This window comes from Phalacrocorax aristotelis, chromosome 10, assembly GCF_949628215.1.
Source record: "Phalacrocorax aristotelis chromosome 10, bGulAri2.1, whole genome shotgun sequence".
Classification (NCBI taxonomy): Eukaryota; Metazoa; Chordata; class Aves; order Suliformes; family Phalacrocoracidae; genus Phalacrocorax; species Phalacrocorax aristotelis.
In genome coordinates this window covers 3,459,343-3,484,694 of record NC_134285.1, presented here as the reverse complement: position 1 = coordinate 3,484,694, position 25,352 = coordinate 3,459,343, and the positions used below count along the sequence as shown (strand labels likewise).

Here is a 25,352-nt window from a genome sequence, read left to right as displayed (position 1 = left end):
CATTTACTCAGCCATGCAAGAAATGTGAATTTTTTGTTATTTGGATCAAATACAAAGCTGCTCACACTTCTTGCAGTAGATGCATCCCATGAAAATATAGAGGATGGAACATGTCCAAGTTAACAATATCCTCAATATTCCTGACCACATTTGGGGTATTACAAAAAGTCTTTCTTGCCTTAAGAATAAGAAACCAACTCTCTGCAAAGTTCTTGGGGTTCAAACACCAATCTGTGCCTTCGCTTTGTGTATGTTTTCTTTGATCTGAATTTGAACAAAGAATTTCTTCCCAAAGTAATCTAACCCAGAAGGCTTCTGAGGACCAGCTGGGGAACAGACTGGCTTACTCTCAAAGAACAGCCCCACGAATTAACCAAACTATTCAACAGGTTTCTCCTGAATATCTTCTCATTTTTAAGTCTCCTGATGCTCTCTGAGATTATGCTGCAAACACTGAGCTGCCAAAGGGTTTCTGCAAACTGAGAGATACAGAAGCACGGGTAAATAGTCTATACATAGCTGTGCCAGGAATTACCCAAACACAGACTGGGTATATACATACATGGGACTTTTTTCCTTCCCTAATCCTTGGTTTTGAAACGAGTTACTACATTATGGGCCCTATCTCATAATTGTGGCAGGTACAGAATAATCATAAAGCATATATTTAAATTTAAAGACAGCGCTGCCAGTAACAGACTGGCTGAATTTATTTGCATCTCCCCTACCTGAGCAACAGGAAGGGTACCTACAGATTGGAAGATCTGGCTCTGTGAGTTAGGTAAAGACGTGTTTACCTGTAGCAAAGGACCTGCTCCTATGGGAAGAGACACCAGGCTTTGCAGAGCCTTTAGACCAGCATCTTTTATGCTCAAGAAGCATCAGTTTCAAAAGAGCCCTTTACCATTGACGATAACTGAAACAAATGAGCAAAACAGTCGTGGAGATCTGTCAGAAGAATGACTAAGCAAATATGGAAGATAAGGCTTATCTATCCTAGATAGGATTTTTATACTCAGCAACAAGTTTCTTTTACGTAGAAAACTAGTAATTCCCAAGGTGGATGCAAATGAGAAAACAGAAAACTAGTTCCAGATTATCTGTGCAGATTCATCATACGGGGGAAAAACTGCGCTATACAGGCTGGCCTTTCGGGTCCCTTCCGAACTCCTCAGGGCTCTTTCTCCAATGCGCTCTCCAAACGTTTATGCTCTTTATCGCCTATACATTGCACGGATTTTGAAACCAAAACACAAAGTGTGCAATGATTTATCCAGAGTCAAATATGAAATAGCAGATGAGGAAGGAGATTGCCAGGCCAACCCTGAAGAGCACCAGCCCTGCCGGTACCGTGCAGCATCCTTCCCCAGGACAGCTCATCTCACTGAAATTTCTGCAGCAACTGCTGCTGCTCCTCCACTGACCCTTACCACCAAGGATACCACCAGATGCCTCAATCGCCTTCACAGAACACTTAATTATAAACCCAACATAGTTTACAAAATCAAAGGAAAGTCTCACTAATTTAAAATTGTCTTAATTCAACTAAAGAAAACACACAATACTACTTTTTGTGGTGAAAATTGCTTTGGATGCAATACAAAAATCACTTGGAAGGGTCTGTGGGGATTTTCTAACTGTGCATCTTTAGTCAAGCAGTTTAAAAAAATCTGTTGAGTACATGAACAGAGCAGTATCAAACTGGGAACAAGCTATCCTCACACTGCAACCGCTCACACATAGATTTGTATTAGAAGCATATGGAAAATACACTTGAGCGTACTATGCTGGAAGAGATAAATCTGCATTACTCAGAAATACATGCTATAATACCTTCACGAACTACAATCTGCTTTTGTGCCTGTAAAATAAATCCAGTCTCAGAAACCTGGTATTAAATGGTATTATACTAATTATCCAGCTTCACACATGTATGTAGTTTCTCCAAGTTGCCAGATTCATGACTCAGTATTTATTTGCTCCTTTAAAAGCAAAGATACCCATTTTCATATTTCATGGAGATTTTCCTTACAACATAATCCATTGCCATGAAGTGAAAGCAGATCCAAATAATCTTATAAAACTAAAAGCATTTTATCAGACCCTCTTTTGCATGACTAGCACAATTCTGTATGAACAGTGGGGGGGCTGGATTTTAAATGACTGACCAGCTATGGGAATACCTATAAATGTACTTAAAGTCTGAGGGGAGCACTTTTTGTGCCCTCTTCACTGGGGGAAAAGACAAATTCACCTTTTTGATGCTGTGGGCATTTGATAGCAAGAAAAGTTACTGCTACCTTGTACTGAGAAAAGCTTCCCTTAGAACAGGGCACAATACCACACGGGTTATGGGTAAACGCAAAGGACTTTTTACATTATTAAAATGCAATTAATGAGAAGACAGATGATTCAGACCCCAACAGCATGCTGCAAACACATAATTTTATTGGTGCCAGATCCTGAGATCATGGTGTGTACTTTAAACACTGACTTCTGGCACTGGGAAAAGGTTTGTCTTTAAAAAAATGTTTTACTTAGAGCACAGTAAAGTAGTAAGTTTACTCTGAAGGGAACTTAGGCAAATTGGGTATACGGACATGAAAGCCTGGGTTAATTCCTCCTGCAGAATTACCATGGGCTGCTCACTCTAATACATCTCTCTATTCCCGCATGTAACCATCAACTCATTTATTTAGGAACCATTTTTGTTCCGAGACTCATAAAAATCTTAAGGTATAAGAAACCTGAAGAAAGGTCTTAAGTGCTTCTTATAGAAAGGAAAATAAAAAGGTGTTTATACACACACCCCCCAAACTGAGGCATATTCTCATTTTTAAAAAAAAGAGGGGGGAACAAAACAGCAGCTCTGGAAACAGACTCGGTCCACCATATTTATTATCAATTTAACAGCCTTGAATGGAAACTGCAAGTGCTTTGATAAAAATCAATTGAAAAGCTGTCTGCCTCACTGTTGCTTCAATAAAGTGCTGCCGTATCTTTTTCCGAAACCTTGTTTTTGTAGCTTCCTTAAACAATACTCTGTACTAAATCACTGCACTATGCCTCCTCTGAAAACAGACCCCAAGGCAAGTGTCCAGGCCAGCACCCCTCATTCAAGCCTCCTTTCGTCAACAGGGACCAGGGATGTAAACCAGTATCATCTGATCAACACCCCTACTCACAGTTCTGCAGGACACCTTAATTTCAACTATATTGTTAAGAATTAACTTTCAGAGCTCTGTGCATTTAAGTCAGGTGCTGGACCTCTCTCCTGGAGGTCTTTGGCTCTGAGTCAAGCAGACTTCAGGCTGCAGCAAGAATGGCTGACTTCAGCAGCACAGGCAGCCCTGACCAGAGCCCTTACCAAAATGGACCTTGATGCTCCTGTCCAACACCTTGTGAGAAGCCCATTTCACACATCGCTGCCCCAGCTCAGCACCTTCGCACCTCAGGGAGCTGGAGGGGCCAGCAGCTTGGTATGGATTCAAACAAATAAACACTCTCTGCAAACTCTCCAGATTAAAAAAAAAAAAAAAAAGAACACCAAAACCTACAAAATGTAACTGATTTTACGGTGTCCTCATGTGTAAGCCATATGGTCTATATCAAACAAGCAGAATGAGCAAAAAAAGTCACCGGTACTCCACATTCTTGTAATTCAATCAGCTTTAATCATCTAAGATGTTTTTGCTAACCTACAGTAAGGGTATTTGTTCTAATAACCTTGGATAGAGTGGTGACACTTTAAAGATGGCTCCCTTGAACAAAGAAAGATAAAAATGCAATTTACGGCAGGATGTTGAATCTCAAGGCATATTCCTGCTACTGTAAATTGCGGCTCTTTCCCCTGGCCAGCCCCTCTCCAGATAGCAGGCAGCCTCTCTTTGCCATTTTACTACACATCTTCCTGTACTTCTCCTCGCTGGTCGGGAGTATTCTTCAAAATAGTCCTCCTCTAAGGGTCTAATCTATCTTATTTAAAGTATTATCTGGAAAAAATAAACAGTTCAGTTTTAAGAACTGGGCCAACGCTCAATGCTACAATGGATCTTGTCAGCCCCAACATACTTGGCAGCTTACAAAACCCGTGGCACCCAGTTCCACCCTCTAGAGTCTCACTAGCTTTCACAAAGACCTTTCCAGCAGGACTGGTGGCATGACCACCCCTCAGCCAGCCAGAGCCGCGCAGCACAAGATGTCAGTGGAAGCTCCAGTGACCCGCTGGGCTCCACGTCCAGCACTGCCAATGGCTCTGGATTCACCGAGGACGCAGCACCACTTAAAAGCACCAGCAGCACATCAGCCTCCACACACAACCCCTGCCCAGGGATCTTCTTGAGCAGGCCTGGTAGGAAGCGCTGACCACCAACAAAAGCGACATTGTGAAGGGGTGAAGGGACCACGAAGACTCCTTGTAAGTCCTGTGGGATGCTGAAAAGCACCGTATGCTCACAGAGCCTTTGAGAAGTAATGGATTCCGCCACATAATCCTGGATTATGTCCTGGAGATTTTTACCTTACACACAAAATGGTGCTATTACCTACCTCCCTTCACCACAACCTCCGGGTGAAAAGTAACATGCGTTGGGCAAAACAGATTTTAATTTCAGGAACCTCCTAGGCACACTGCAGCAGCCAACTGCCTTCCACACAACAGCCCTGTCAAAAAAACACCGCCCCTGCTTGGGAGGGGACCTTGCTAGAGACATACGGACGGTTCAGTGTCCACGGGTCAATCAAAGTATTAAAGAAAAATTAAGTGAGGTTTGTAACTAGTAGCCATGGTGGTCCTTTATACAGTTTCTGTTATTCGACCACTGGAAACAAAAAAGAGGCTACTATATAAGCCCATTGCCAAAGAACAGGTAGCTTTCAGTGATGAGGAACCCTGGCTGCCATTGAAACTGCCACTTTAGATGAAGGAGTCTCTATCCATCTCCATTACAAATCCTCTGAGCTCATCCTAGCATTACTTTCCCACATTAAGCAAAAGAGTTAACATAAAAAGCCTGTCTAGCTTCAGACATTATCCAGATAAAGGAAAAAAGAGAAAATCCCTTGTATTACCTCTCTCAGCTCTCCCCAAACCTTCTCTGACATCTTTGTTCTCAGACCTGGCATTTATCTGAAGACACTCTCTAGCCCTAATTAAATCTTCATGTGAACCACTGCTACTTCCTGGCAGAGAACATGCATTCTTGGTGTGCTGATGGACCTACATAATTTTCTGCACTTCTCCCTTATGGTGAGTGTTAGGCCTTGCTTGAAAACATCACAACTGTGTTCAACACAATATGTTTAAACAGAAATACAAAATTATTCAGTTTCTTTTAAAGAATGAAGAGAAACATAAGTGAAAATCATATTCCACAAGCTCATTGAAAACAAAGTTGTGGAAACACTAGGCAAATAGCATCGTCTGAGAACAAGGCAAGCTTTTGTTTTACTGTTGCCTCAGAAAGGGATTACTGGCATTGATATGAGAAGCAGAAAAATTTTTCTTCCAAAATAAAATCTGCAGCTATCTCTTCCCCCTCGAGGATGAAAAAAGCATTCTTAAAACACAGCTGAATTTTGCTTTAAGGGAAATCGCATTGTGAACCCCTCACACACACCTAACCTTATCTGATGAAAGCAGCTCCTTCAGAGCTTTGTGTTCAAAGCCTCTAAGTTGGCAGTGACTGCTCATTCAAAGGGAGCAAGGGGATGTCAGAGCTATGAAAATCTTTACATTCCAGAGTTACAAAGGCAGAAGGCTAACCCTCCCACCCCCAAAAATTCTTAAAGTCTTAAGGAAGCCCCTTTAAACCACTTCCTGATGCTAAAAGATACTGACAATAAATAAATGAGGAATTATTGCCTTCCCTTAACAGTGCTCATTGTAGAAGGCTTGTCCAAGCAGCAAAACAGCCAGCTGTCCTGGCAGATGTGGTCAGATGGCCAAAGACAACAAAGCAAATTCACTTTAAAAATCATGTTTAACTTTCACTGTTCTCGTCATTATCCTCCAACTCTCGGCACTTCTCTCCCTAAACAGAAGAAATAAACACTCCAGATGGCTAAAGAAAAACAGCAAGCTATACATATGTTCCATATAGTCTGACAAAGCAAGAGTCCAGCCATCTTCAACACACAGTGCGAGACTTTCCCGTTTAGGGGCCTTTTAATTCTACACGGGGGTGTCTCTGCACGTGTGGGTTTTAAGGCCACGACCAGGTACTTAGCAAAATTTTCCACTTTAATTCCCCAAGACACAGGTCTTCCATCATTCCATAAATTAATGTAGAATAGCTATACATTATACTATACTATACTGTTGTTTATAAAACAAATCAAGGAAACTATGAGCATGGTTTCACTGGAGAGGGATGCTGGCGCAAGTGTATTCAAGTGAACATTGCTTTGGCTTCTGGAGCCGTATGCCCCGGTCCCCGCACTGCAGGAACCTGAGCCAGTCTGCTGTTCTTTCCCACCACAACATGAGAGATCTTGTATTTCTTCAGGGCCTAAGAGAAGAAAGCAGGAGGCAATGACAGCCCACCCAACCGTGGGCAAGTTATCCAACTCTGCACAAGTGGCACTCAGGCTTTCCCCTGTGGCTCTGGCCGTGGCAACCCAGACCAAAACTACACTTGCCACAGCTGAGAGTGAACGTGTCTGTGGGAGGGAGGGAGTAGACACAGCAACCCAGGAAGGACTTGGCCAACCACGCAGTGAAGGCATACTCAGAATAACATGCCTAATGTCACCAAAGCATTAGCAAAACCACAATTCAAGCTCTGGGCTGAAAACAGAGCACCTACTTGTACCTCTAAACCACAGCACCCTCCCTGCATATCCACAGGTCCATGGAGGTTTCAATATTTTAGGAGAAAGCTGGCTGAATGGCACCTCTATAACAAGGCGCTCACATGCAGGAAAAGGAGCTGGGGGTAAGCAACAACTTTCCTTCATCCATCAACCATCTTGGAGTCGCTCCTTCCTCATGGCAAACAGCCTGCCCGAAGCTACTGCTACCCCCACGGCCCTCTGCTGCCCACAGAACCCTCCACCGCCCACACCAACCCCCAGAGACCCAAGTAAGGCCTACAGCACCCACCTCCTCCAGAGCCTCTGCCAACCCCGAGACCCCCGCGCCCCCCAGAGCCCCCCACCAACCCTCCCAGATGCAACCCCGCCTCCACAGCCCCCCAGTAACCCCAGAGACCCCCACAACCCCCGAAGACCTCCACTAAGCCCCATACACCCCGCCGCTCCCCCCCCCGGCTCCAGGGCGCCGCGCGGGGCCTCACAGCCCCACCACGGCCTCCACAGCGCCTCACCGACCCCCAGAGCCCCCCGCCGCCGCCAGAGCCCCCCGCTACCTGGAGGCTCCCAGCCTCTCCAGAGGCCCCGCTGGCTCTCCGCGCCCCCCCCTCCCCCGGAGCCCTCTGCACCTCCCGGGCCGCCTTACCGAGGCTCTGCCCCACCGGGGTGCTGAACGGGTTCCCCAGCAGAAACTCCATCTTGGGATGACAACAAACAGCGGCCCGGCGGCCCCCCCCACCGCTCCCTCACCCCGCCCTGACTGGCACCCGCGCACACCAACCGCAGCTTGCTCTGACAAGCGTGGCCCGCCTCCTTGCATTCGATTGGGCAGCGGCTGGACGCCCCTTGGAGTCATAGGTTAAAGAGCGTGCCCATCACTGTCAAGCAAGGGGCCCGCCCCCGCGGTAGTCCTGGCCCTTTCCACGCCTTCCGGTTGATGGACAGCAGGGCCACCGCTACTGGCATTATCCATTGGGCAACGGCCAAACCATTCTCCAATTCCATTAGGTAAAAGAAACGTCAATCACACGCACCTCCTCCCTCCCCGAGGGCAGGCTACCGGCGCTGATTCGCTGACACGGATTTCTCGCCCTCTGATTAGCAGCCACCCTTCCCACCCACTCCCTGACCAGCGTGTCACGTGGCCTCCCTTAGCAACGCGCCTGGGCTTCCTTAGCAACCGGGCCGGGTTGCTTAGGCCAGGTTGCTTAAGGCCGGATTGCTTAAGACCGAGGCGCAGGTTGGGGCTAGGCCGGGTCCTGGGGGCGTGGAGCGGGCTTGGAGCCTTGAGGGGCTGGGTTGTGGGCGTGGATCTGGGTCTCGGGAGGGAGGCGGCAGTCCAGCAGGGTCAGAGACCCCCCGACAGGCCACGGGTAGGGTCCCTGTCCCAACCCCGCAGGGCCGGGGACTGTTGGGGACCCGGGGCTGCTCCCCAGGCCTGGCCTCCCGCTGGCTGTGAGCTTCTTGTCGGCGTGGTCAGTGCCCTGCTTGCACTCACACCCACGTTGCTCCCACTGGATGCAGCAAGGTGCCGACCTCGAGGTGTGATTATCTCCATGGAACCGAAACTGACTAAAGAGTGGGTAGACAAATACAAGAGAAGTGGAAAGTCTGGCAGGTCAAGGATGACTCAACCCAGAGCCTGCTATTCCTCGGCCTGTGTTGAGCACAGCCAGAGAGAGGTTTGGTTTGTTAGCTAAAAGCCATAGTGAGGAGAGACCTCTCTAAACCCAGATGTTTATTGTTGTTGTCCTCCTATGCAGAAAATCAACAGAACTTCTTCCGTAATTATAGACATCAGGCAAGCAAAAGTTTGAAGATTCAAGTCCTTTGTACTAATTCATTTACTGTGTGCAGTTCTAGAAAGATAAGTAGTCTCATTGCCTCCTGGGCAGCATTAGCTTTAAATGACAAAACCAGGACAGAAAGTTTTAACTGACAAAATTGTCAGCTTCCCAAAGCGAAGGTGTTTCTGTGCAGCACTATATATTGACGGAACTAGACAGCCTTTACTGTGCATCTGCATTAAGTGCCTTCTTCAGAATATCACTGTTATTTTTTATAAGTTTTCCTCCTTCCTCAAATTTGTTTTTGCTTTTATTATAATGTTGGTGTTTAAAATTTAGGGAACTGCTATTGTTAATTTTCCTATGCTATAAATACACTGTCCATTACTCTATAAATCCAACCTGCCCATAATGGGAAACTTATCTTTTAAAACCAGATTAAATGGCACCCAGTGCCTTGAATAAGCCCTCTTCATGAAGATGGGTGTCAGCAACAGGTGACTGCCATGCAATGGACCATTGCTGTTCACAAGTGCTGCACAGGGCCCCCTTTCCTGGCCTATATATCTGGCCAAATTCTGGCATTCTGCATGGAAAACTCTCGAACATGGTGTGGGATTCATTTGTGACCGTGCCCAGACGTTTTACAGTGCTCGGGCTGTAAAGCTGTGCTTAGAGTCGCATCAGTGACTTTGTGATACATGTCAAGTAGGTATTTGATATCAGCTGTGAGGTAGGTATTAGATCTTCCTAATCTCAGCTGTGCTCTGAATACCTTGGAATTGTCATGCCCATTCAATGAATGTTGGGAATAGCAGCCTGGGAGTGATTTAATTTACTTTTTCTTTTCTGTCCTTTAAGGCTGATGCTGTCTGAAAATGAGTCAGTTATACGACAGTATTGAGCCAAATGTTATTGATGATGAAATGGTCCAGAAAGCCATCGAAGAGCAGTGTCCAGAGGACATAAGAGAGCTTGCCAAAAGGGAAGGTATTAACTTTAAGGATGTGAAGGAGCTACAGCTTAGTTTTAGAAGTGAGTATCAGAATACACACTTACTTTTCTGCTTTTGTTAGAGAGTAATATAGTTAAGCGTGAAGTGGCTAACTGGCAATGAAACAGTCATGATTAGCTTGGATTTGTTATGTGAAAAGCGACATCTGGACTTAACATTTTTAGTTGTACCTCTTTGAAGTAGTTTCATTAGAGAGAGCTGGGTGCTTTCGCTGAGAAGTAACTTTAAAGCTGCTCAACTTTACACTATTATTGCCACTGCTATTCTTATTTAACATTTATATTGTGGTGACACCTACAGGCCACAGGCCTATTGGGCCCTTCTGTCCATGGACAAATCAAACCCTGGGCAGGCTATGCCATCGCTGGTGATTATGTGAGAGCTATTTGGTAGATTATGGTGATTACAGTCCAATTCGGTGGCTTCCTCCAGTCATCCATAGCATTATCACAGCTTGCCTCTTACTGTCAAACCAGTCATAAACTTGCATTCAAAAAATGAAGAGGAAGAACATTTGGCTCAATATTTGAGTATTATGGGGGTCTGTAATTTCATGGGAAAAATCCGCTTTTGATTATTCATTGCATGCTTCAGTAAAATAATGGGTGTATTAGTTCTGAGTTCCTTAGAACAGACTCCCTGTTACCTGATCCTGCATGTATTTGTTTGCAAATACGAAATATAGAACTGTATGAATATTTTGTGTGTGCAATTCCTTGCTTTACTCTGCACTCACTAAACAATGACAGCAGCAGAGCAGCTAAGAAATCCTCTGGGAAGCCATTGAGGGGGGAGGAGGAAAGAGAATTGGGAGGGAGAACGTTCTGTATTTTCTGTCGCCTTGGTCCTAATGTTTTGCTGTAGTGCCTAACAACCTGCCCTTGTGATTCTGGTTTTGCAGAAGGCTAAATACAGGGATATTGATTAGTTCTAAACTGCAGCCTTCACACAAAGAGTAGACCCCAACTTGCTCTCCTGTGATGAGAATCCCAGGAGCAGGAGAGTAATTTACAAAAGCAGTAGGTGGCCACCACTAGCCTGCACACGCAGAGAGAAGCAGAGGCTCATCCCAAACCTCCTTCTTGGAGCTGGAAAAGAAAATGAAGGTCAAGGCCTCCTAGCAGTGGATTCATAAAGCCACTCCTGACTGCTGGGCTGTAGTCAGCATCCCTTCAGCAACTCGTTGCCATCGCTGATGAGCAGTGTGCGCTGGTGCAGGACGGTGAGGTTAACTGGGCTGTTTCATTGAAATTTCATTCAGCCAGTGGACCTCTCAGCTCTCTAGGGCAGCCATCACATGCTATCATAATCTGCTGAAAATAATTTTGGATGTAAGACTGGCCATGTTTTCCTTGTGCAAGATAGCGTGTCCACTAAACTGAAAGCTGTCTCGCACAAAAAGCAATTTGGTTGTTTTTTTTTTTCCCCCCGTGACTTTAGATATCCTGCAGATTGATAATCTGTGGCAGTTTGAGAATCTGACTAAGCTGCAGCTGGACAACAACATCATTGAGAAGATAGAAGCTCTGGAGAGTCTGGTTCACCTTGTATGGCTGGGTAAGATACAGGCATACAAGGTTGGATGCCTTCGCAGGTATAAAGCAATTTGTGATAAAGCCAGGATGTTGCATTCCTTCTCAAACACAACTGATAGGAGCTTTCCCAGAGAAGGTGGCAGCTGTCTGTGTGTTTCCTCATTTGACTGTCAAATGTCAAAATGCCTGAAGATCAGAGCTGCAAAACAATCCTTCAGATGTTTAAAAACTGGTTTTAATACGTTTGGTGTGGCAGGAATGGGAAGCTGAGATTTCAAGGTTGTTTCCAGGGTTTGTACTTACATTTGGAGGTGAATTTCAGAAATATTTATGGAAGCACCTCTGTAATTTAAAAGCCTTCTGTTTTCAAAGCTAATGCAGGCATTCTGCAGACTAGAACCCACTGTCTTTACCCCTATATGCTTAAGGCCTGGTTGTCATCGTTGTCCCAAGAAGTGCCCATCCTTGTAGCCTTATGTGACTACTTAAAATTAAAAACTCAGGATCCTGAGAGCTGCATCACACAGTGGTGCAGGTTTTGATGCTGGACAGATCGGCGAGCTTGCTGCTACGGATTCATAGCTTAGAGTGTTCTCTGGGAACTGCAGCTATGCTGCTGGTTGGCAGTGTAAATATATCCTCAGACATCTTTGAGAATAGCATGCAGGGCTTCAGTTCCTAAGCACATCTTGAAATGTCTAATGGGTTCTTCCGCCCAGTTGTCTGCACTGTTCTGCTGCACAGATGACTAATGCACTTGTGAATCAACAGCTGATCACCACAACGTAAGCAGAGTGTTTTGAAGCACACTCATGGGTTTCATTTGCCCAAAGGCTGCAGTGGTTCAGCAGCTGCTGCCTGAGTGTCTTAGCCGTCCAGAGGCTGGCGTGATGCAGACAGCTGGTAACCTTATCAGCAACCTTTGGACGCTTGAATCGCTTGGTACTGGCCTGAGGGCAAACACTGCCCTCAGTCATGATGAATGTAGGTGTTAGGATAGATGTTCTGGCAGGATAAGAGGAAATTTCATGGGTGAAATAGCTGAAGTGAATATATGCCTTTGCACACCTCCATTGACAACAGGGCAATTATGAGCGTGAGACTGGTGTATGTTGGTCCTATGGGAATGACCATGACAGCAGCATTGGTGTGGCAGGCAAGAGTCTGCCAGAAACAAGGCAGGGAGTGTCAAATTTGTCACGGAAACACTCCCCTTTTGGGGCATTTTCCCACCTCTTTTCTTGTATTTTGGGTTTACCCAGAAGGTAGGAATCACTTTCAGGTTGTGTATGTGGACTCTGCATGGAACACCTTCAACTGTTCCTCTCATTTAAGAGTTGCATGGACAGTTGGGAGGGGATGTGAACAAGCGATGATTTAATGCCAAGCCTTTTCGGCGGGACACTGAACACCCCTGAGGAAAATATTGTACATAAACTCCTAAATCAAGAACCAGGCTAAATGCAAGGGCTGAATCAAGCCATTCTGCTAGAAATCATCTAACTTTTGCATGTAAAACTTTTGATTTCTAAACTCTTCCTCAGACTTGTCCTTCAACAATATTGAAGTAATTGAGGGCCTGGATACCCTTATGAAACTGCAGGACCTCAGTCTCTACAATAACAGAATATCTAAAATTGAGCACATGGACACATTGCGAGAGCTGCAGATTTTCTCCATTGGAAAGAATAACCTGACGATGCTGGAAGATGTGAGTGCTTCCTGTCTCTGCAAATGGATCAAAGGATCAGATATTCTAGAACTGACATTTGCCACTGTGTCTGAGCCCCGCCTTAGAGGAGAAAATTCTCCTTAGGATTTCACTGCCTCTGTAGTCTAAGTTAGGATTTTGGTGAGCTGTCGTGGTGTTAAGTGCCTACTACAGCTATTTCTCTTTTAGATTAGGGACTCATGGGGGCCCAGTTCTGTTCCTGCTGCCAGCTATGGCAAAATTCCTATTGGTTCCCGTGAAAGCTAGAAAAGGAATAAGAAGCTACAGATGAGAAAAGGAGAAAACAGAGACTAGGATTTATCTGGGGTTCTTCTGAGGGCGGTTTACCAATCTAAGACCTGTGATTTGTCTACCCCATCTGCCCTCTCTCTACACCCATTGTTTATATATTCACAGTGTGAATTTAAGTATTTCCTTTCCTGAAAGCATTAGAAATTATTTAATGTCGCCTGTGTTTGCCAGCAGAGCAGGATGCGTATTGCAACATAATTGTAATAACAGCAATGAATTTCAAGGCTGTGTGTTTCCCCAGCACTGGGAAGTTCAGCATTTCTTTTCCCTCGGCATAGGTGATCTATCTCAGGAAGTTTAAAAAGTTACGCACTCTGAATCTCATGGGGAACCCTCTCTGTGATGATGAGCAGTATACGCTGTTTGTTGTTGCTCATCTTCCAGACCTGGTATACTTGGACTTCAAGCTCGTGAGTGACACCACGGTAAGCATTTCTGCATCCCTGCTTGTAAAATCAGGCACCAGCGTCTTGCAGATCATTTGCTTTGTTGGTATGCCAGCAGTATTCTAGCATTCGGGGCTGGTTCCCTGCAGAAATTAGGCTTACAGAAACACGCAGTGTTTATTCTGCCTCCACCTAACAGCTGTGAACCTGTAGGCCAAATTCTATCAAATCTGACAGAGAGGTAGAGGTGTCAGAGGCATGATGTCTTCACACATTTTGTGAAAATCAGCAGCTGTGTGTGGGAGAGGGGCCTGGTTAATGTTGCCACAGAAAGGCTGCAGTGTGAGTGCAAGCCTTTTTAGAGATCAGAGAATCTTGGAGATCAGGCTTGAGACATGGAAAAGGAGGCTTGGTGGTCCTGCTGCTCACTGAGTAATTTGTTTCAGTAGCAGGCTGATGGACTATCCAGGCAAGCAGGTGCCACTGAATGCGCTTCCTGCTCTTGATTTCCGAGAATAGGACAGTGCACCTGCACCGGTAACCTGTGAGAGTGCTTTTGATCCCAGGGCTCAAAGAAACAAAGAAAGGTTTTTTTCATTTGGGTTTTGGGTTTTTATTTTAGTAACCAAATAACATGATTAATTGTAAATTTGCTTGGCACAGAGCAGGAGCTGTATTTGGGATATACTCTTACCAAAGGACTGGACTCCAGGCCATCGAGTCCAGTCCCTGCTTATACAGACAGTACGTCATAGAATCACATACTTAAATTTGTCAAGCTTCAGTTTCAAGCTAATTAGGTTCTTGCCCCTGCTACTACCTTGCCATCCACCCCGCCAAGGAGCCTTCTGCTCCCTAGTAAATGTATTAAACTCACTAGCTGATCAAATCAGAGCTCAAATTCTAGAAGTCAAAACAGGGCCTCCTGCTAAAAATGAAAAAACAGCCCTAGAGATGAGGAAATGGGGAAAGAAAAGTTTCCTGGGACTGAAACAGCTCAGATGCATTGAATGCAGAGTCAGAGTAATATGCCAACAAGAAATGGGATGAGGAACAGATTAGAAACTTCATAAATAGTTTAATGAAAAGCCCACAAAGAAATCGAGATGCAGCTGTCATTCGGGTGCATGTTCTAGAAAGATCAAATGCTTCTGCCCAGATTTGTTGAGCAATGCTGGCTAATCTAGTAGACATATTTTCTTTGTTTGCATTTCTCAGCGAGAAGTTGCAGTTTTAAAGTATCAAGATCTTACTGAGCCGTTAGAACGTGAGGAGGCTTGGGCCCTGGCTCAGCTGGAGGAAAAACAGGCAAAGCAGAAAGAGCTGGAGTACCACAAGGTATATTTTCTTTGGCTGGTTGTATATTGTCTCAGGAAAAAGAAGCGCAACACACTGACTTCTCTTTTACCTGCTTGAAGATTTAATGAGAGGTTAACATCGACTGTGCTAAAACTAAGGCTAGGATTAATCTCTCTGATCTCCTCATCTCATCTTTTGAATGAAAACAGGAACTGCTGTGGAATACACATGACGTGGGAGAGCATAATTCTTTTGGCTGAACAATGAAGCTACAGATACAGACCCTGCAAAGCTAAATAGTAAATCATACCCAAGGATCTTATCAGCCTGACGTGAGATTAAGAAAATTACAGGTCTGAGGGAACTGTTAGCGTTTTCATGGTGCAGTGACTTTTTTTTCTCCTTCACACTAAGTTAATGCTTTTCATTAGTTTCATGGTTAAACTCTTCAGGGCTTTCAGAGATCACGGTAGTCCCGTGAACAGACTGAAAACAAGACCAGGCAGAATGGTGCTTTCAGTTGTGTCTGCCTCTGTGTTCCAGCCCTCTAGAAGATCAGGCCGGCTGAAGAGCAGGAGGCAGTTAAGTGACAGGGAGGGCACCTGCAGCTCTTCCCTCCATCCCTCCCCAAAGTCCCCTGACTCCTTGTCTGAAAGGCTTAATAGCCTTGCGATATGTGGCTGTACGTGGTAATGTCTTATATAAGATTAAACAGTGTTTTCTATCCTTAGGCTAGAGAGTTCTAGCAGCAAAGCGCCAGGATGGTTTTTGCTCTGGTTGCAGGGTGCTTTCATGCCTTGGTTGGTATATCTATTGTGTTGGTATCGCTGTGTCTGCACCGGTGTTCCTCTGCTCGTAAAGTGTCTATAGGAGAGACACGTCTTGAGGACTGGCAGCAGGTTGGCACTCTTTATTTGACTTACGTTGCTCTGATTCTCTTCAAAGACAGCCTTTGTGGAGTACCTGAATGGATCATTCCTGTTTGACAGTATGTATGCAGAGGATACAGAAGCTGCCAAACTGGCTTACCTCCCTGGAGTGGGTGACCTGCTGCAGGCATATCCTTCCTGGGTTTAGAATACCTACAGCTAAAATGTAATGCCTTGAGTTAAGAAGGAGGTGCATCCACAGGGACTCTTCATCCGTTGCTTTTGTCCAGGGCTGAAAGCTACATTGATCTAAGATCTGAGACAGTCTGTGTTCAATTTTGGAATGGTACCAAAAAAACCACTGCAAGACCGTGAGACCACTGACAGCTTTAAGGCTGGAGATCTCATGAAATACGAGGGCTACAAACAAATGGTTTATATTACTGGCAAGCTGGCCAACCCAGCTTGAAACATCCCATTTGTAAAACCGTTCACTTCTATCACCAACAGGTCATGAGACACCAGCGTTTTAAATTCTCACCATTGTAATTACCATATTCCTTTTCCTTCACTTGAATCAAACACAATTTTGGTAGCCTTCTTTTCTGACCCTTCAAAAATCAAGGCTTTGTACTTCCTTTAAGTCTGGAATCCACTTAAAGTTTAAAATGAGCTATAAGATAAATCTTTGTCAGTTAAATTGTAAGAGTGCAGTCGCTAAAATCATGTTGAAATTGAAGTGCTGGGAGATAGGAACAGACTAATCAGAATGATATGAGTCGCATCTCTCACAACCTGCCAGAGCTGGCAACGTGAAGTTTTCAGGCCAGCACTTTTTTCTGATCATTGCTCCTACATGGGGGATCAGAAAGCAGACACCTTTTTTTTCTCTTTTCTTTTCACATTCAGATTAATAGAGCATTGTCAAGGCCAGTAACTTGACCTTCCTTAAAATTGCATTACACTGTTGGGGAAAAATGCATCACGGCTTAACTACAATAGACTCTAGAAACAATTCCATTGCCAAGATAATAGCAGAAGAAAAATTGACGTTATTTTTGTGATGCTACCAAGTCAGTAGTTTATTCTGTGCTCTGGCTGTAGGCTCCAGAGCTGTATTTATTAACTACGCAGGCACTGTATTCACACTTGTGAAGACAGATAGGGTTGTACGCTTCATTCCATTGCTGTGTCACAGAAGAGTCAGAGAAGTATACGTATTTCCTTTTTTTTTCCCTCAGGGCCTTTTTCCCCTCAAGTTGCCGCAGCTTTCCCCAAACCCTTAAGGTAGCAAAATCCTATGCATAAAATGTGAATGGGTGACCCAGTCCTGCCACAGAGAGAATACCTGGCAGCCTGCTCCCAGCAAGACCACAGCTTTTACATCACAGTAGCTTGTAACTCTTGTTGCTCAAATTTGCAGAGCTAGAAGGAACATAGCATGTTGATTCACTGAGCAAGCGAAATACCTTGACTCTGGTGTCACGTACAGGAAGGAGTTTGTCTCAGTTTGTGAGAACCTATTTAACTATGGTCTGAAAGAGTATGAAAAACGAGAAGCTGAAGTCTCTGATTTCTACGAAAGCCTTCATGAAGCATTAACAGCCAACCAGCAAGAAGGCAGGAAAATAATCCTAGACTTTGAAAATCGGAACAAAAGGGTAATGTCGTTACGCTTCTGTCTGTTTGATACATGATATCGCTACATCATAGGCTGGCTTTTAATTTCACTGAGAACCTGGGTAACTCCATTAAAATTAGGAAAATTATTCTGGATTTACACTACTGCAATGGGGATCAGTACTTGACCACTAATGGCAGAATCACGGAGTGGATGAGGTTGGCAGGGACCTCGGGAGGGCATCTAGTCACTGATCTTTCTTTATATTTTTCTTACAGTATAAATCTATACCAAGGAATATTATTGTGATCGCTAATATAATGCCATTAACTAACATAATGTTAAAAGTTTTTTAGTACTTTAGGTAGGAAAAAAATGTGGTGATTGAAGTTTCAACCCTTTGGGCAAACCACATCCAGCTAACACTGACAGCCTCTATCTATACTGGAAATTCAGTGTACAGCAAAATTAACGTGTCATAGTGCTATCTTACTGCCCACAAAGGCAAAGGTCCTTCAAGGCTTTACAGAAAAAAAGTGGCTAAACATGGTGGTGGGGTTTTTTTACAATTATTTTTTTGCCATCCAGAAAAGTTACTGGTCTTTAAGAAAATGGAAATGCTCAAGTTTTGGGTTTTTTTTTTGGTTTAAATATTTTTATGAAGCTGATAAGAACAATACAGATTTATCGGCTTTAATGACACTCCCCTTCTCTTTAAGGCCTCCAACAGCTCTTCCTTCATTGAAAAAGGGGGAAGAAAAGGAAGGAGGTTGCAGGCTACCCAGCTTATTTTCAAGTAATTTTCTGCTTCGGTTCATTTTGTCAACAACAGCTCAAAGAACTGTAACAAAAATTAGATAAAGTTATTGTAATGTATTTCTAGCCTTTTAAAAGCAGAAACTATCCTTTTTCATTCAGGTTAACTACAGCCACTCATTGTGGCTGCTAAGGCTTCTAGCTGGATCCCTTTCTAACCATGTATAATAGATGGATCATTATTTTGTTTCCACAGAAAAAGTAAGGGGGGGGGCTAAAGCCTGGTGACAATATCAGCTGAGCAGAGCAAGTCCCTGACAACTGACACCAGGCAGAGTCACGAGCACTGGCTCCGTCTGAAAACCAGGTCACTTCTATTTAGGTGCCTTGTCACAGGCTGGCAGCCTGCTGAGTCACTCCGTGCCCGGGTCCTTGAACCTCGCTGACTCACGCTGGCAAACCGACTCCATCAGCTCTAGCCAGGACACGGGTTTGCAGCCTTACTGGAAGGCAACGTATAAAGATGGAGATGCATAGTCAGCTTACTTGCACTTGAATTCCCAATATATCTTCCATTTTAAAAACAAAACCACAAAACCTCACAAAACCAACCAACCAAAAACAAAACAAAAAACCTCCAAATCAAACCCCAAGAAACGGGTGAGACCAGATTTCAGCCCTTCGTCTTTGCCTGATGATCTGCAGACTCTGCTATGGATTGAGCTGCAAGAACAGGACACTGCGGTCAATGTGACAGTCTTCATGTAAATACTGAAGAAGTTGGTGTCCAAACCCAGCGCTGCTTTTTAACAGCATTTCCCCATTCACTTAAAATTGCTGGAGGAGTTCGGGAGGTGCGCAGGTCCCAGCAGGCTGGAGTCTATAAGCCATTCTTAGGGGCTGTTTCTCTCGCTGTAATCCTATGTAAGCTTGGGTAACCTGTAAAATAGCTCTGCTCCCTGAAGTTGGTTAAGGAGCAAAGAAGCATTAAAGGCCTTGAACTTTGAAGTTATTGTGCTCCCAGAGGTACAGTTGGAATGGCTGGGGAGCTTTTTGAGTCTCCTGACTTGTTTACATTGGAAAAGAAGATACCTTACTCTCCCCTTCCTGCCTTTTAACACTGCAACGTTTGGGTACTCTAGTCCTTTTTCGGACTCAAATCTTGGTGCTGTTTTTAATCAGAATTCTCTATTTTAGCCTGTTTGTTCCCTCTCAGGAGAAGAGGATTAGATATCTTAAAACGTGTATTTTTTTCCCCCTATTAACATTTGGTTGTTAACTTATTTTGAACAGACTTGAAAATAATACATTGCTCAGCACAAGAGGATTTTTTTTTATCCAAGAAATCATAAATCTTGTCTGGTACAAAACTGACGTCAATATTTAATTCTGAACAGCGATAAATCCTTGTTGTAAGAGGAAGGCAGGCAATGATAGGTATTCCATATGCAGAATACTAAATCCTGACCCTAAGGAAGTCAATCAAGATTCTCCTTGACATGAAGGGGATCAGGATTTAGGCCAGCATTTCTTTCTACGAAGTAATGGTTAATCTCATCTTCATGGCCAGCAATGTCAAGAACCTAATATATATTTTTTTTAACTTTAAATGTGGCAGAAGGGGAACCAAATATGGAAGCATGGAAAGGGCAAAGTCTTCTGACTGGAGGATGGGGAAGCATTTTCACTGATTTCAGGGCATTGCCCCTGGATCCTTAGCGCAGTAGCATACCTCAGCACTGTTGACTACCAAGTATGTAGATCTGGAGACTTCCTGAATCATCACATTTCATTTCAGCTAATCAGTAGCAGGAACTTTCCTCATATATGTAAAAAGTTAATTAAATTGCAATGGAGTGCTGAACACAAACTATAAGTAATTTATGTATCTCTGTGTTTAGAGGCTGGATGAGATTCATAATGCCAGTAGTTATGATATTGCTGAGTCTAAACGAGCCGAATACAAGGAGGACGTACTTCAGCTCTCAGAAGCACTCATGACTTTGGAAATGCTGATAGCTGACCAGCTGGAGGTAAGGGTCAAGCACGTACCTGTGGGACCTCACATCCAGAATGTGTGTGGGGGGGTGTGTGTGGTGTGTAATTTTTCTGTTGCTGCACCCCTCTGTTTCGTTGCACGGGGGGGGCATAGGTCTTCTGGTCCGGCTAATGTTTTGTCTCCCTCTTATTCTTTCTCTGCTCAGAGTCGATCTGAGTGAGATCAGGCCATGGACATTGATCCATTGCAACAGATTTCTCAGAGCAGAGCAGAGCACAGTATGTCCTTCACATCTATCCAAGCTGATTTCCTTGACTTCAGAGAAAGGGGCTTGAGGTCATTCAGTCATTTTAAAGGTCTGCGTACAGAAGTCTGTGCATAGCATGGGATATGCATTGAGGATTCTAGAGGTGTAATTCTTTGAAGCTGATCTTTGCTATGAATAAGATTACACACATTCCAGCTCAGCTTACTGCATTTGCTTGCATAATAGCTGCCTTTTTTCTCCCCAGACTTTTCCTCAAAAACTAGGGCAGAGCTGCTAATGTCCATCTTCATTTAAAACAACAACAACAAAAAGTAATCTCTTTAAAAATGAGCAGGCAGGAGCTGCGGCCCGTGTGCAAGGAGATGCAGCGGTTCACTTTTGTGAATGTGCACGACAGAAGGCAGCAGCTCAAAATGGGTTCCTCACCGCCTCAGGATTGTGCCTTTTAGTGTTTTCTGAATTGGTCCTCATGTGTCTGCAGTCACTGATGAGCAGGAACATTCATCCCTGCACGTCCTTCTGGATCTGCAGGATTCGGGGGGCTGTATTTGAACTGTTGTATCAAGACATTAAGTGCAACACTTTACAAATTCCCCATCAGCCATTTTTGAGAGAGGTAACAGGCAGCAGCAATTTTAGTTTCTGAGGACTAAAACAAAATCTGCAGTAAGCCCAAGCATTGGTTATGCTTCCGACAAGATGCTCTTCATACCTACAGGGAGACTGCAGCATGGCAGTGCAGAGGAATACAGCACTCGCCGTGCATCACTTAGGTGAGGGTAAAAAAGGATCGGCTGGCTTCCTCCAGCCACCGGGTAAAGGTGCCATTCAGTCAGCTTCCTCCCAATAAACTGATGCTGATTTTCTGTCCCTGAATGAGGAAAGAAAATCTTGTAGCACTTTCAAAAACTTGAAAAAATTTCAAATTTCAAAAAAAATGCTTGAGGCAGTGCGGTTTCTGACTGTGCTAATAACGGCAGTGAGCCCAAATTATGATCAGTTGTAGATTCATCCTAGACTCCCTGACTCCCTTTTATGTTTATGCAAGTTTTTGTTACATTTTCTCTTTTTCCCTCTCTTAAGGATCTAATAAAGGACTTTAAAAGTAACATCGATGCCATAGCATCAACATTCACTGAAAACGTTAAAGGGATATATCCTTTTGACAGTGTGTTGGCCTGGAGCTCCCAGTGATGTAGGTATATCGCACTTCTAAATCCAGAAATAGGCCATCAGCAGAGAATTTGATTTTTTTTTTTTTTTTTTGATCAACAGAAAAGGTCTTTACCCAGCTTTGCCGGAATGGCCATTTAAGGCACCTGGCTTCTTTCTGTGGAGACTCTGGAGAGCACAAAAGGGTCTAAGTTCTCCTGTGCTGAAATTCTGCAGGAATTATGCAGCTTTCTCCCCCTTGGAATCTTCCTTTCTTGTCCACACAGCCATGATAAAACCCTGGGAAGATCTGGTTAGACTGTTTTCTATGTACATTCTTGCCATAGCAGCTAATGAAATACCTACAATTCTTGTGGAAGTTTCTTTAAATGGCCTTCATCTTTGTGTTGTTGATGTATTCTGGTACAAAGTGAGATGAGAAGGAAGTGCTTTGGTGACAGGTTACACTACTTTAAATATATAAATCTGTTGGCCTGGTGCAAATAATTGTACAATACCAGAACTTAACTTATATCCTGGGAGGCCTCCCTCAGTTTCCTTTGCAAACCCAGGCCCACTCTCAGTCCTGTGAATATATACCAGTGAGGATGAGACCCAATGTGCGATTAAGAGGAGAAAGTATATCCTGACATCATGGCAGCTTCTGGCAGCAGCCAGGCTCTTCCCTGTGGAGGCCCACTGTGCGGGTGCTCAGTCTCTAGTTACAGGAGGTCATTTAATCTCTACAAGTGAGTGGCATGGTCAGCTTTTTCCTTAACCATCTTCTGTACGATGACCCAGTGCCGGGACCTGGAAAACCGTCACCATGAAAAGCTGCTAGAGGTCTCCATCACCACACTGGAGAAATCAGTCAAGAATGAGCTTGATGAGGATTTGCCAGCTGACGTTCGAATGGTGAGAGCACCAAAAAAATTCATGTCTGCTACAGAGTTGGCAAGAAGAGGAGGCCACAGCCTCTTCTCAGAAGGAACAGGGTTTCCAGGAGGCTCAATACAGTTGAAGTCATGGCTAAACCAGAGCATAACCTCCTCCTAAGAGGCCCCAGCTGCTTGGCTAAACCACCACCAGACATCTCTGCTGACTGGGACAGAGGATAATTGCACTGCAGGTTTCCCTGAGCGCTGCCAGAGCTGGTGGCAGCAGCCCAGGAGAGGTGCTGAGGAAGCCTCTCTCCTGCCTCCAGCACAACTCACTTCTCTGGCTGATTTCCAGAGAGCCCCAGCCCAGCAGGCACTTAGGCAGCATCTTTGCTGCACTCGCAGCTGGTTTTGTTCAGATTCTCCCTGCTCCCCCAGGAGAATCCAAACACCGCTCTGACTTCCTTGCACCGGGGCTCTGATTGCCTCAGTGACTTCAAAAGCCCTCCCTAGAGCTCCTCAGCCCATGAGCTGATCTGGAGGCAGGACATGACATTTCAAAAAGAAGCCTTCCACTGCGCCCTCAGCCTTGCTGTGATATCAAAGATCCCAGGAGCCTTTCAGAAAGCACAGAGATCATTGCAGTGCTCCAGTCAGCAACACTACTGACCTTTCTGTCTCCGATATTCCTTCATTCTAGTGGCTAAATGACTCAAGTTTTGCATTCGCAATGGTTTTGCTCTGTCCAGATTATCCCTGCCCCCTCATTACTCCAGGTAATCAAGAGCTGACAGACACAAAACAGACCCCTCAGCCCCCCCGGGGGAGCTCCCTGCTTTATGGCCTGTGCAGATGGCTGCGGTTACGCACCGTTGCTGTGCACCCATTTTGCCTCTCTGCCATCCATTTCCACCGAGAAGCAATCTTCATTTGTTCAACAGCTGCACTTGGCTGCAGGAGGAGAGTCATTACGGTTTAGCAAACCCACCCTCTAAATAGAGCCACAGGGGAAGTCACTGCTTTGATTAGAAGCTGGGACTCTCCAAAAATGAAGATTTACAGCCAGTGTCACTAGTGCAAGAGACCCTTCCAAGTGCGATTTTCCACCTCCCGCACCTGCTGGGCCAGGCGTGCTGGAGCATATGCAGCCTTGCTTCAACACCAGCTGCCCGCAGGGGCCTGCCATGTGCTGCGAGGCAGCCCTGCCTGCAGCAGAGCACTCAGCAGCAGGCATTTGCTCCCTGCTCCAGCAGGTGAGGCCGAGGGTGCTGCCTCAGTTTCCCCACCCATACTAGGGATAATACCCCATTACACCGGACACATCCTTGTGAAGGGTAAAGCACTGGATTCATCTGATCACTAGGGCTTTGTCAGTCTGAAACAGAGGGCTGATTTTCTTCCTCTGAGCACTGCAGTTACTGTGCTGCTCGTTCCAAGCTCTGCTGCTTTTGCTGCGTGCCCGCCCCCCTCCTCTCATCCAGTCATGTTACCTCCTAGCTTCTTGTGGACAAAAACACCATTGTCAATGCAGTCAACACGTCCCATGGCATCCGCCTGCTGAAGATTGATAAGCGAGAGCACGACATTATCAGCAACACCTACCGCTGGCAGGCTTCTGTGACAGAGAAGGTAAGAGACCCTCATGCTCAGGGGAATGGGGTGCAGACAGGTCTGGGCCAAGCAAAGGGGACATTGCTAGGAAAGGTGCTCCCTAACCTTTGCTGGAGCCCTCTATGCAACAGTGAGGGACCCTGACAAGCCTGTGGATTCACTGCTTGGTTTCAACCTGTTCAGGCTTTCCAAAACGAGATCGACAGAAACCGTGATCGTGTCAGAGAGATCATTCAGTACATCGATAATCTCCAGGAGGAGCTGGATAACATAGAGATCCTGGAGCCAACGGAGTAGGTCTGCCACTGGCTGGGCAGCTGCCTCTCTATGCCTGAGCAGTCTGGGACATTTCAGGCCAAAGGCATACTTCTCCCATCCCGCCATAAACTGCAAATAAAAGATACTGAGTCTGGAAAAGCAGATGAAGCTCTGTCTCTTCCATCGCATTGGCATGAAGCCCGTGCAGACAGAGCTCAGACCTGGTCACAAGGGGTTATGGATCAGCTGTGAGCTGATTGAACCAAATCATCGTAGCACATCATGCCTGAAAGCTTTAGTGCCTGCAAGCACAGTGGCAGGAACCTATGAGCCGCAGGCACGTGGAAGCAGCCTGGGAGAGGAGTGCTCTCCATCAAACCACCCCCAAGATAACAGCGGGTTTCCAGCCCAGCAAGCACAAGGCTGGCAGGGGCTCTGCGTGCCTGGGAGCCTTGTCTTCTCACCGCCCCTCGCAAAAGCGGCTTTCTGCAGCGTGAACAGAGCAGCCCCCAGCTAGCAAGAAGGGAAATCAATGGTTCCACGGGAGCTCACACACCACCGCTCATAACAGCCAAGCGAGGAGTCATTAATTCCCCTCCTTGCTCAGTGACAGCAGCTGCTACGCTCACTTGTGGGCAGCTTCTGAGGAATGATGCTGGCGGTACTGCTCAAGGCAAGCAGCAAGGAGAAAGGTGGGAAGGTTAAATGAGAGGGTGGCTGCATATGCACTCTGGGGAGAGACCTGGTCTCTCCAAAAGCCCCGTGGCTGGTGCTACCTGTCATATACAGATTTAGCTCGTAGTACCCTGTGCTTCTGAAGATGGCAAGGGCCCAGGCTTCCCACCTCTTGCTCCAGGACTGCACAGTCGGCTCCCTGCTACTCCTTGGCTGCAAGGACAGGGCACCTAGCATGGAGAAGCTCACACACAGATGCGGAGGGAGCCGATCTGTTTGGTAGTTAGTGTCTGCTCAGCTCTGCTCCATGTTTTTTTCAGCCTCCAGCTGTCCCAGCGCCTGCCTGGAACCTGGCAGCTCAGGACCTACACCACGGTTTGGTGATTAAAACAAAGAAATACTCAGCAGCA

General features: G+C 45.4%; 2 protein-coding genes across 4 annotated transcripts in view; one reads left to right on the top strand and one right to left on the bottom strand.

Annotated features, from left to right (window-relative positions):
• The window catches only part of TOM1L2 (target of myb1 like 2 membrane trafficking protein), a 56,823-nt gene extending 49,260 nt beyond the window's left edge, over positions 1 to 7,563 (bottom strand). For 2 of the 3 annotated variants that reach the window (XM_075104745.1, XM_075104747.1), the window contains exon 1: positions 7,457 to 7,541. In XM_075104745.1, the coding sequence (XP_074960846.1) occupies positions 7,457 to 7,508 (52 nt within the window). In that variant the 5' untranslated portion in view covers positions 7,509 to 7,541. Of the gene's footprint in view, positions 1 to 7,456 lie in introns of all 3 variants that reach the window. The other variant, XM_075104746.1, reaches the window with a different exon arrangement.
• Positions 7,564 to 9,420: 1,857 nt separating this feature from the next.
• DRC3 (dynein regulatory complex subunit 3) lies at positions 9,421 to 25,348 on the top strand. Its single transcript, XM_075104743.1, has 12 exons — positions 9,421 to 9,632; positions 11,053 to 11,169; positions 12,692 to 12,858; positions 13,449 to 13,595; positions 14,775 to 14,894; positions 15,801 to 15,913; positions 17,211 to 17,385; positions 20,003 to 20,134; positions 21,452 to 21,522; positions 22,312 to 22,435; positions 23,896 to 24,027; positions 24,193 to 25,348. Exons 1-12 carry the CDS (start codon positions 9,476 to 9,478, stop codon positions 24,304 to 24,306), a joined length of 1,569 nt encoding a protein of 522 aa, XP_074960844.1. The 5' UTR covers positions 9,421 to 9,475; the 3' UTR covers positions 24,307 to 25,348.
• Positions 25,349 to 25,352: the final 4 nt, after the last annotated feature.

Bases quoted from the DNA above. Each gene is read 5' to 3' on its own strand.
- DRC3 (XM_075104743.1), top strand. From the start codon at position 9,476: ATGAGTCAGTTATACGACAGTATTGAGCCAAATGTTATTGATGATGAA. The intron at 9,633-11,052 runs GTGAGTATCAGA...CCGTGACTTTAG, and splicing joins GCTACAGCTTAGTTTTAGAA to ATATCCTGCAGATTGATAAT. The intron at 22,436-23,895 runs GTGAGAGCACCA...GTTACCTCCTAG, and splicing joins TGCCAGCTGACGTTCGAATG to CTTCTTGTGGACAAAAACAC.